A 12,672-nucleotide genomic window follows, 5' to 3' on the forward strand; every position below is an offset into this window, starting at 1 on the left:
AATGAATACATAGTTGTTTTGAAAATAAACAAAATTCTCTCACTATAAACAATAAGAAAGCAATTCTTTTATTACAACAATGCTAAGGACAATTTCACGCCATTGTTGTCAGCACATGGTGCTCTCTGGCCCCGGGTCACAAATACAGTATAACATTCTGAGGCCAAAGATTATTTTTGATCCAAGAAACAAATAGTAAGTGAAACCTCCGTGCGGGTATCGCGGCCTGAAGTAGTAGCTGAGGTGATACCCAAAAATGGGTATCGCGGCCTGAATTAGTAGCTGAGGTGATACCCAAAAATGGGTATCACAGGTCCACGCGTCACGTTCACTGAGACGCTTTTTCGGGTCTTATTGCAGCCAACAAAGCATTTTGAGCTAACATCTTCAACGGAGAAACACTTCACCTGTATCCTACGCTGCGTCCTCTACGAAGTTCTAATTTTAAAATTTAACTATTATCGACGTAATTAAGTGTCAATACAGGTTCGCGAGGGAGGCGATATAAAAAGAGTAGACGTGAACACACTTTAATATCAGTTCTACTTACATTTTTCATAATTCCATCGTGTACAAGAATGTTTTCCGTTTTCCCCCGTTGAGATTTGAGGCGTTGTCCCTCGCTCATTCTGCTTGGAAACAGGTACAGCTTCAGTCTTCGGGTGCAACTCAACAGTTATTTTCTTCATGATGCTTACGCCTCTTTCGTGCCTTCTGTATAAACACAACGTGCATTACGTGCTGCAGGAACTAGTTTTTACCCCTTCAGGTAGACTTAGTGTGGTATTCTCTCCATAAACATTCTGAAAAAATAATTAAAAAAATAACTGGTGACAAATTTCTAAAAAACTTTAATGTATTGAGTAATGACAGAAGGTTAGGATTAAAAATTAGATTTCTAGGCTGTCGGCATCTATGCCTATTTAGCTCATCATCATATGAGGGATGACGTTCCTCGGCAAGCACCTATCAAATGAAAGGAAAGGAAGGAAGGTGCCTGGGGCCATGACGTCAGATCCATCCCAGCATTTGCCTGGTGTGGATGAGGGGAAATCCAGGAAAAACTTCACACAAGATGGCTATCCTGAAAAAGCTGTTACACCTTTTCGACCAAGCGTCCCTACCGGGAATCGAAGCCGGGACCGCTCGCACCAAAGTTGAAAGCGTTAGCGACTACGTCACGCGGGGCCACTAATATCAGAAGATGTACACTGTGTGGTATTCACAGGTAGAATCTCAACGGCATTAGGTTCATTACTTGTTTCGGATACATCAATAGAGGGCGGAACATCTGATGACCCCATTCGATCATGGTCTGTTCAACTTAAAACTTATTTATTCTATTATTTTTGTATGAAATAGTAAATGTATTGTTATAATTTAAAACAAGTTTTTATTTTTTTTTATTTTTATTATTGTTACTGAATCCTCAGACAGTTTACAAAAGCTAGCCAACTACTATTCTCGTATGTAACACTTAAACATTAATGTATCACTACATATTAGGAACGGAATATTATAAAGTTATCCATTGTGCTATGTATAAATATGAATTAGTTTACAGTGTTTCATAAATAACTTTTAACACTCCTCTTTCGCTTTGTTGTTTTCCCTTTTATTTTATTTTGTCAACCAATATGTATGTACAAAGTTCTCTTGAGTGCTCTTTCTGTTGAGAAAACTAAGATACAGTTCATCTTTGAGCACATGAGAAATTCATATTTTGCACTTTTTCATAGTATAATTGGATATGGAATTTTGCTATCGGGTAACAGTAGTCACGCACATGATGTTCTAGTTTTACACAAGAAAGCTGTCACGATTATCGATGGAATACATGAAAAAGAACACTGTAAACCTCTATTTATCAGGCTTCAGATTATGAGAGTAGTTATTCTATATATTTATCAAGTGTTACTTTACCTAAGCAAAATCTCGCTAATATAACACAAAGAGGTGAAGTACATACATATAAAACTAGATAATGTAAGAAAATTGATGTGCCTCTTACAAGATTTTCGAAGATGAAAAAATAGTTACTGAGTCGTAGAACCGAAGTTGTTTAATAAACTAACAATCTATATACAGAACTGCCGTTAAGGGTATAAAAAAATGTTATACGATTGGTTAACAGTGAATCCATTTTACTCGATTCAAGAGTTCAGTGAAAATGAAGAAACTGTGTCCTTTTATTATTAGGCTGTTTATTATCGTATTAACCATCAACAGATTGTATGTTATGCTTTTTTCTTCTTTTTTTTTTTTATGAATCTCACTTCGACGTTGTCTATTGCTTGTAAAGCTACAATAATATATTCTATTTTATTCTATTCTAGTTTTATCCACTTTGTTCTGCTACCTATTCCTATAAATAACGTTTTTCATACCATATTAGTGGCTTAAAAGTTAAATTTCAAGAACAGATGTCGTGAGTCAAGATGTGTAAGGATCTACCAGCAATATCACAAAAATTTATCTATAGTATTGGCAGACTATGTTCTGATGGTTCAAGAATGTCCTGTACGTGGATGAATAATTATGAAATGAAATATCAGCAAGAGAGAAGTTGCTTCGGAAGACTCCAGAGAGAATCAAAATAATATAACGACGAGAAATATTTTTTCTAGACAAAGGCCATTACTTACTTTTACTCTATAAATATGTGTCCATTAACAAATTACCTCCATTTATCGATGTAGGAAGATTGCGAAACTGTTAATGCTAACGGTTTTAGTCTTATTTTCGGTAAAGGACCTATCCGGTTTGCCATAAGCACCAGACTGTCTGTGTTACGTAATCAGTTTAAAAAGTCACGTTGCGTGCTAAATCAAGTCTAGAGATTCCAGATCAAGATGTGAGATATTTCAAGCACATAACCTCGGCGTGGGGCGCCCTGGTAATTCGAAGAAGATGCATGTACTTTATCATTATTACTGATTTTACTCAAACAACGTAACTTTCGACAATATTCTATTCATACTTACCTTACGTGCTATACATCGTTTTACAGCTTCTCATTATGTTTTTGCAATAAGCTTTCAATCAGCCATCTTCTTATTCTAGTCTTTGAGGTATGTGAACGACTTCTTTTTTCATCAATTTTCCATTGACTTTAATGTTCATATTTCGTGATATTTTTGACTATGTTCCATCCATTTTAGAACAGTTTCTTTTTTGAATTAGAATCTACATAGTCTGTTCTATACTTAAGATGATTTTCAGTGATCTTTCTCTTTTGTTTTTTGAGATAAGTGGAGGAGCTATGTTTTTCATTGGTTTTCAATTGACTTTAATGTTAATGTTTCGAACTTTTTTTTACCCTGTTTCATCCATTTTAGGACAATTTGCTTTGGAATATAGAATCTACGCAGTCTCTTCTACATTTAACCTGAATTTCAGCCATTTCCCTCGAAGTCTGTTCACATCATTGCAAGCAGCTAAGCCCTTTAACTCACATCTCTTAATGTCATACACGAACGTCGGTATTGATTCGTGTTTTCTCTTTAAATCATTTTCTTCTTGAAATTTTCCTCATAAAAATCTCAAGATCTAGTTGAAATTCTATGTAATTTCCTTCTTCAATTTGCCAACAGTATCCTTACTTCTAAGGGAAACTTTAACCAACATCTCTTCCAGGGGCGTCATTTCGGACTTCGCTTGGGGGGGGGGGCAAGAGCACCACCGACGTAAGACTTTCGCGTTTTGTACTAATATATTAGTAGACAATCGATTAAAGTATATGTATTCCTCAAACTCTTGGGGGGGGGGGGCAATTGCCCCCTTCTGCCCACCCTAAATGACGCTCCTGATCTCTTCTTCTCTTTGTCCCATTCATCTGCCTTTCCTACATCTACAAATTCGTCTATTCTTGTAACTACGACGTATATCGTCTCCTTACCTACCTCACATCTTGGTCAATTATAATGGTCATAAATTATAATTACTTCTAAATTCGATTTCCGACTCATGACCGCTTTACTCCTTTGTCCTTTCATTGTAAATTAAATAATTGTGCTCTCTGTTGTTCCACACGCAATCTAATCTTAATTCGTGATATTTCTTTTCCTCTGAATTTTGTTTCACCACACCAAAAATATTACCAAATCCCGTTAGTAATAAAACCCATTTTTATACGACTGCACAAAATACTCGCCATCACATAAAATAAAGATTAAGTTTGGGGAGATGGCTCAAAATCCCTTACAAGAAACAATTAAATATTTTATTAGGGATAGTTGAATGTACGGGTGTTAATATTTTCTTCTGGTATTTAACGTTTCGAGCAAATTCTAAAGAGAAACGGAGTAACTTAAGAGAAAAGAATCTTACCCTGTACCCGGTAAGCAAAAAATTTCTCCAAACAATTTCGATGCTCTCTGGTGTCTTTATCAATGTCCTCAACTAAGCTTCTTCCTTCTGTGGAAGCCCTTTTCCTCACAGAAATAAGTAAGATCAATCGTCACTTTCAAACATAGCATCTGATAAATGCGGCCTCTTGAAAAAACTTTACAAGAAAGATATGTTTCACTTTAATGTTTCCAATTTGACATTTAGTTTCCTCAAGATAGAAAACTCTTTGTTTCCCTACTGTCTTTTTCTCTCTCTCACACTCTCTTTGTCACGAAATATTTCATTTAGTTATGCCTATATAAGATCATAGATATGAACAAATAACTGTAGATTCCTGGAATTGATAGAATCCTTGTATCTTAACAATAATTTTTCAAATCTCATGACTAACATTACTAAAAAATTTAATCAGAAATTATCTTCAATTTTTTAAAGTTTTTATGAAATGCCTGGGTAAGGAGGTCGAGAAATATGTTTACTTCTCTGTTCGGGATTTTAAATTCTGAGTTGAAAGATTGTGATACTTCCGGGCTGTTCTTTTCATTTCCGTAATGTGTGCGTGTATATGTGGGTTTCGAAACAAATTCTTCTTCCTAAATCAAATAGAAACATGAAAGAGACCCACCCAATGTTACCAGTCTAATAGCACAGTTGTGACATTGAGAAAGATGCCAGAGAACATCGAAGTAGTTTCGAAAAGATTTTTTTTTCTTCCTAAAGACAAGGTAAGGTCTTATTTACTGATTGCTTACAAGAAAATGAAGATTTTATCTCATTTGAGGAGTTTGCTGTAGTGCATACTAAAATTGCAGAAAATGGTGTCTTCCGTCAATTGTCTAGATTTCTTCATATCTCTCGACAGAATAAAATAAATTAAAATTAAAAACTCTCCGGATTGTAACGGTGTAAAATATTGAAGATATTGTCTATCATAATGATGAGATCACTGCGTATTAAGTTGGTAACTTCATTCAAAATATTTAGAACTTCTTAAGCATTTAAGAAAATTTAAATTCTGTTTTGTAAGATTGGTCACAATATCACACCTTCAGGTAAAACAAAGTGAAAATAATAGACTAAAACAATGTTGAACTTACTCAAGGAATCGTATTTATTAGCTTTTCATCATACGTTTCAACGACTACTTATGCTCATCCTCGGTACGTGTCCTTAAAGAATTTCTTACGCTGCTTCCTGGAATCACAGTACCAGTATCATTCCTGTCCGTCGAAAACCCACCCTTATAATTCGCTGACAGCAAACCCCACCTTAGAAATTTACTCAAAAGAACCCAGTTGAAGGATTGATGCGCACTCAAGTGTAATTCCACAATGTGTGGCTTTCTGCTGCTTCTTTGATTACAAAATTCGGGAATAACAGACGGACCAACTTCTGGGAAAGAATTTTCGAAAAAGCAGAAGTATTCCCTGTTGTGAAATTTCTGATCTGCACTGCCAGTTTACAAATGATTCAATATAGATCACACACACATACTCAGATTTAAACACACACACACACACACACACACACACACACACACACACACACACACACACACACACACACACACACACACACACACACACACACACACACACACACACACACACACACACACACACACACACACACACACACACACACACACACAAAAGTGTTTCTTAAAGGTAAACAGCTGGTTAAAGTTTAATTTTCACATAATAAACGAAGTGGTGAAATGAAGAAAATGGGAAGAACGGGAGAATCCCGAGAAAACCCACGCACACGGTATTTGTTGATCACAGTCTATTTGACAGGAGCTAAAATAAAACCAGGCACTCCACGCAGGAGGTGAACGCCTTACTACTGGTAGTGAGCGGCTCCTACCAATTAGTTTATAACTCATATTCATTACTCATCCATCTCCGGTAGCCTAAACGGCATATATGTGAGACGTCTTCACTACTACAATACTGCTTTATTTTCGAGATTATAAATCACACGTATATCAAGTTTGCTTGAAATTGCTCCAGGCGTTCCAGAGTTGTGATGGAACATACACATATACACACATCCCTTTTATATATAGAGAGAATACGAAACAGGGGAAAATTACTAAACATTCCATTTTGAAATGAATGATTCTGTTATCAATTATTCCTCTTCTCTAGGTCCCCTCACACTTCAACACCAATCAAACGTGTACTTCATGATTACCTGAGTGCTTACATACTGAGATGATTTTTTGTGTTATGCTCTACGCAATATTAGATAGCTTCAAGAATGATAGGGATGCCTGAAATTCTTTCGTCTTCTATTTCTCACAAACTATTACGAAGAAAAATTTTGCACGAATTTTCATTAAAATATGAATTGGTGAATGAAATGGTCTGGGTGACACGACGTGGAATTAGCCGAGTAGTTTAAAGACACCTCGATATTTGTTCTGGATTTGACAAAGGAAGAAGTGATCTTCTGAAGCATTGCATCGTATGGGCGTTTTGCAGGTTAGTGGTTATTTTAATAAAAAATCCAATTTACCTTTCATCTAGATTATATGCAGCCTAATAACCTTCTAATGTCTAAAATAAACATGCATCTTAATATTTAACCTTTTCCAATATTTTTCCTTCATACACATACTAGATAATACTTTTACTCGTAAGCGTAGTAAAAATATGTTTAAAATGGCCTTCCCTTACTCATCATGTATAAATCAGGAGTTTAGTTCATGCGTTTTATTTAAAATAAGTTCTCATGATGTATTAAGTTCGACATGTTTCGTCTTGAGACTTTCTTAACAGTTAAACAGGGTTTGAACCCCCCCCTCCTGTTTTTTGAAAAGCCCAACCCACCTGGGCCCATATAGGTATTTTCGGGTTTAATAGTGTTTTTTTTTTCGAAATATTCCTGTTAAAATGTGATTTATATTTCAAGATTATCATTGTCACAACTTGTCACAATTTTCTATTCACTGCTGTTTTGAAACAATGACTGCCATTTGGAATTTTACTTTGGATCGCGGAGAAAATATATACAGCAAATTCAGAATGTCTCGTGCTTCCACCCTCAAAATTTCAACTTAAAAGTCCGAAAGTTTCACCTTGTAGTGTGGATACCAGCTATTTTGAAAAATGGCCACCATTTTGAAACTTTACGTTGGACCATTGTCAATATACACAGGTTTTAAAGTGTCTCGTGCTTCAAATCTGAAAATTTCGACTTAAAAGACCGGGCCATGTAGCGTGGATATCCGCTATTAAAAAAACATGGCCGCCATTTTGAAATTTTACATTGGTGTGATGCCAAAATATATACAGGAAATTTAGAGTGCTTGTATCCTGAAAACTTCAATTTAAAAAACCGAAAGTTGTACCCTGTAGTGTGTGTGGTACAGTCAGACAAACGAACGAATGTAGATCTAGTCATCCCAGGAGCTTCAGTAACGTCCCCAAATATGAATACCAAATATATTAATTTAAAACAAAGATATAATTCAAGTTTTATAAAATAAATGATTTTATGGTTGAAGTTCATTTCCGATACTTTGTGCGTTAAATTACGGGAATTTTCCGAGCACTTGTTGCAAGATTGTTCTTTCCCGAAAATTAATTTAAAATAATTAGGGCTAACAAAAATATAAATCATATTTTATAAAATAAATGTTTCAAAATGTCTTAATTGAAATTAAATATCTTTCAGCGTAAAATAGTTTTATTGTTGAAGTACAGTCCATTGGCTTGTGGGTTCAATTGCGGAAATTTATCGGGCACTTCTTTCACGACGTTCTTTTTCCTGGAAAATGCAGCTTTTTTTTTAACGCATATTGAAATTTCCACTAGTACGAACTTTCAATTCAGCACTTGAAATAGTAAGCGTTACGTAGCCTTCGGAACTTCGAGCATTAAGCTTCTTAAATTTGACAAGAATTTTTACGCTATTGCTAGTGTTGGTTCTACAGAATGCTTATTTAAAGAGTAGCATCAAATGACTGAACTTAACTATTGTTGTTGGAAAACCAAATTTTACTGAAGAATACTTGTTATTATCAAAGGTAAAAATAATACTAATGTTTTTACATATTTATTAGTAGTTCTGGCACCTATGGCCTTAAATCCGTCAAAAATATGAGGAATAATGTTTCTCAGCGTCTCGCGAGTCGGCGAGCACTCTATTCACGAAAGTATTTTTAAGATACAAAATTGTATATTTTACTTCAAATAGGTTATAAGCATAATCCATACATTAATTTGTTCTATAATTATCTCAAGCTAAGGTAAGTTTCTTTATTCATTCAGTGCATTTAGAACTTTATAAAGGTCTCAAGTTGAATGTTGTTGTTTACCTTAACGTGAAAGCATTTAGTTCGCTCAAGGAAAGTCCAATATCTGTTAAAAATCACTTTCAATGTGATTACTTTAGTTGTACAAATAATATACTAACAAAAAGGTCAAAAACCCAGCGGGCAAACCCTGCAATTAGAACTAAAACTTCAGGACGTAACATGATGTAGACAGATAAAACCTTATCATCACAAAAGATCATTCACGTTCGAAAGCAATAACTACTAATTAAACCCAACGCTTATGCCACATTTTAGTCTACATTGAAAATAGGACAGTCAATATACAATTACTACATATACTCTGCCTTTTGGAATAAACTGATTCTCTTCAGGGTGAAATATATATTAAATAATCATTTTTGTAGATTTTTTAAATTTAAATCTTCCTCCTCGTATAATACAAGTTGGGAACTGAAGAAAAAACATTAGGAATTAGTACTAAATATTAATTATGCCATTTAAGTGAAGGTATTGTGGTTGAAGTTTGAATTAATCCCCAATCATTAACCTATATTAATTCCAAACAATGTTTCTCAAGCATAAAGGAAAAAATACAGCACCGTTTATCAACATGAAAGTTTTTTTTTTTTTTTCACAAAAGTTACTGACATTTGGCATATTAAAAAAAAAATACATAAATTTCACCTAAAGTTATAAAATCTTAAAAAAAAAAAAAAAGTTTCGGAGAGGATCGGACCCTTCTAAACACGTCCCTATTATCTGGGAACAAATAAACAGACGCACACATAAAAGAATTTTTGTCTTAAATGTCCACGGTGATTTCCCGGTGGAATAGTTAACGATTTAAAAACCTTATGTTACGAAGAGAAGAAAGCAGAATTCCCCCGTTACCCGTTCAAAACGGGATTTTCCTTAATCATCCCCTGGATGACACTCGTTTTTATACTGTGCTGTACATACATTTGAGACTCATTGTATTATGATTATTGTCTTCCATAATTGAAAGTACATAACGGAAAGGAATTTTACTTATTTTCACTTTAAATTAATTTGTTTGGGAATTTGATTTAAATCAACGTTTTTTTAATCAAAAAATTCAAGTGATTAAAATCTTGACTTAAATCAATCCACCCTGATTGTTTGTATCTTTCAAAATTGTATTTTAATCATGATGTTTTACCCCTTGGTGAAAATTATATTAGGATAAGTATAATAGCTAAGAAAACAGTGTTTCTGCGCAAAACCCGTCTCAATTAAAAAAAAAAGTTCACTTTCACTAGGGTTTGTTGAGTTGAGTTGAGTTTGGGTTTAACGTCCCGTTCAGCAGCGAGGCTATATGAGACGTGGACCTACTGATTAACGTGGAATCCGAACCACATGAGCTCCCGCCGGGAATCGAACCCGGGTCTCCCACGCCAAAGGCGCGTACGCTAACCGCTTAGCCACGGAGGAGCTCACTAGGGTTTGTTGTCTGCTGAAGTTTAGCATTCCTTTTCAACACCAAGGCTAAATAGGACATGGACCTACTGTTTAAGATAGAATCCATACCACTGGAATATGTTCAAATTTCAATGCTCTCAAACCGGGAATTGATCACACCAAAGGCGCGCGCGTTAGCCGCTATGCCAGAGCCCCATAGCAGAACATGCCGCGATCTGCGATATGGTTGCAGAAAATTTGCTACGCCTGTGCAGAAAAAATGCTACAGGAGAAAAAAAAAAGCCACAGAAAAGTTTAGAAACATGCCTGCTATCTGTAGATGTCTTAAATGGACGGATAACTCGCATAAAGTTTGAACTATTTTTTATGTCGTGTAAAGCGTATTTTTAAGACTCACAAGTGTTCAATCTGCAGAAAATTTTTGAAGAATTCCTGCAGAAAACCTTTGACTTACAAGAGCTCATCGCAGAAAGACAAATGAAGTTCTGCCAGAGGAGAGGGCACAATTGCTAGGATGATTACACGGAGATTTGCTTCTAGAAAAGGAACCTGACAAAGCAATACAAAGCAAAATTAGGTAACAGGTACAGGGAGATAGTACGACGAAAGCGATGGGACGGGTACTATTTACGGACAGTTTTACTCGGTATACACCAGTTCATGTTTAGTTTCTTACTTCACCACACACACACACACACACAATTAAATGCGTGTGTTTTCGGGTTAAGTTTAGAGTTACCCCTCCGCTTTTTATAAAAATCAGGAAAATTTACAGGAGAAATGAGGTAAGAAATGATAATTTGAAGTTTTTATTTGATGTTTAGGAATGTAAGTTCAGCATGAGAGTTATGTTTAATACGAGAAAAGACATGTGGGAGTTAGTACTATTTGCCGGATGCGGAAGCATTCGCGGAAGGTTTCAGCAGCATGGTAGTTGTAAAATATGGCGAACAGGTGTAAGGATGCTCAAAAATAATGAAGAAAACCTTTTAAATTTTTGCGAAGCCCACGGAGTACTAAAGTTAAGTGAAATGTAGCAATTTTTAATACTTTAAGGACTGTTTTTTGTATGTTGCAAAGTCCAAGGGCACGTTCAGACTGGAGGGGCAACTCTAAACTTAAGCCGTGTTTTCTCCGTACTGGGCTAAATTTTGATACTTCTCCTTTTATTGCACTGTTTTACAATTCACTCATGTGCTTTGTTTCACAGTTTCGCGTAATATCCTCTTCCAGTACCCATTTTAAAGCTTCAATTCCTTCTCTTCTTCTGACTAACGTGATACGTGCATTACAATCATCACGTTTCACGCAGATTTTTCTGCACTGATTTCCACTTCACATATTTCAACACTTCCAAAGAGAAGGAAAAACACCTTGATACTGTGTGTTACTTTGCAGATAGTATATCCTTAGGCAATCACATTCTATCTAAGTTTCCTAAATTTTGGCAGGCTTATACCAATACCGTGATACAGGTATTTATTTTGAAAAATACGGAAGGAAATTACACGATCTTATTTTATTTCTGTATGTGAGTTTAAGCGTTATATATTGGGTCCAGATTAAACCTACCTTAACCTAACCTATTCTCCACACTACTCTATCTTAAATTAACCAACGTTTTATGCCATTCCTCCTCAAAATATCAAATTTCCAACTTACGAACTGAAACGACCATCAATCGGTACACTTCCAAGACCACTACGGTGAAACGAATATCCGGAACTGTTACTCACTATCTCACCTTCACTTTGCTTTCTTAATTAAGTAAGAGATCTAAAGTAAAATACAAGGTTAACTAGAACCACAGAGAAAAACTTCCGACATCTTACACATCTGTGAAACGCTGGTACTAAATAACTTGTTAACTGCCGTTCTTGTTTATGCACAAGAGATATTATCGCTTATCCTTACTCTAGTATTTAAAAAAAAAAAAAAAAGAAAAAAATTCACGTATGTCATTGCGCAATTGATATCAATGCCAATATCAATCAGGCGCACCTGTAAAGGTCAGGTTGGTCATTATCACCTGTTATGTACACAAAGACCTATAAACTACGAGTGACAACTCCATTATATTATGTAAAAGAGTAACACTACTTTTTACTAACTATAAAGAGGGTTCATTCTCAACATTACTTACTGATAGTGTTTTTCCGTATACAATACAAGTGTCATCATTAAATTCAAGGTTACACAATCCGACGGTCAACCTACTGACACCTGTGCTGTGCGTGGCTTGATTCGATTTTTCTTAATCGACGTTCAGCTGTTCTTTCAGTGGTACCAGGCGCACCCTCAAGATTTCCCACACCATACATAACTTTAATTCGTGTTAAAATAACCATAGTCGTAAGCAAAGTGCAGTTTTACTATACGTATCCATAGTATACGTAGCAGGAGCAGCAGCAGCAGCAGCAGCAGCAGTAGTAGAAGTAGTAGTAGTAGTAGCAGTAGTAGTAGTAGTAGTAGTAGTAGTAGTAGTAGTAGTAGTAGTAGTAGTAGTAGTAGTAGTAGTAGGAACGGGTTGGAAGTAGGGATGGCCAAAATTTTTCGGATCCGGATATCCCGGATCCAGTGAGATCCGGATCCGGATC

General features: G+C 35.5%; 1 protein-coding gene across 3 annotated transcripts in view; it reads right to left on the reverse strand.

Annotated features, from left to right (window-relative positions):
* Positions 1 to 12,672, reverse strand: part of LOC145660693 (uncharacterized) — a 56,612-nt gene that overhangs the window by 28,208 nt on the left and 15,732 nt on the right. The window contains exons 1-2 of one of the 3 annotated variants that reach the window (XM_081726041.1): positions 12,219 to 12,375; positions 551 to 803 (exon numbers count right to left, since the gene is read on the reverse strand). In XM_081726041.1, coding sequence (XP_081582167.1) covers positions 551 to 689 — 139 coding nt within the window. In that variant the 5' untranslated portion in view covers positions 690 to 803; positions 12,219 to 12,375. Of the gene's footprint in view, positions 1 to 550; positions 804 to 11,737; positions 11,870 to 12,218; positions 12,376 to 12,672 lie in introns of those variants that run through there. The other 2 variants (XM_081726043.1, XM_081726042.1) reach the window with 2 other exon arrangements.

The sequence above is a fragment of the Thermobia domestica genome, chromosome 9 (genome assembly GCF_964235325.1).
Source record: "Thermobia domestica chromosome 9, izTheDome1.hap1.1, whole genome shotgun sequence".
Lineage (NCBI taxonomy): Eukaryota > Metazoa > Arthropoda > Insecta > Zygentoma > Lepismatidae > Thermobia > Thermobia domestica.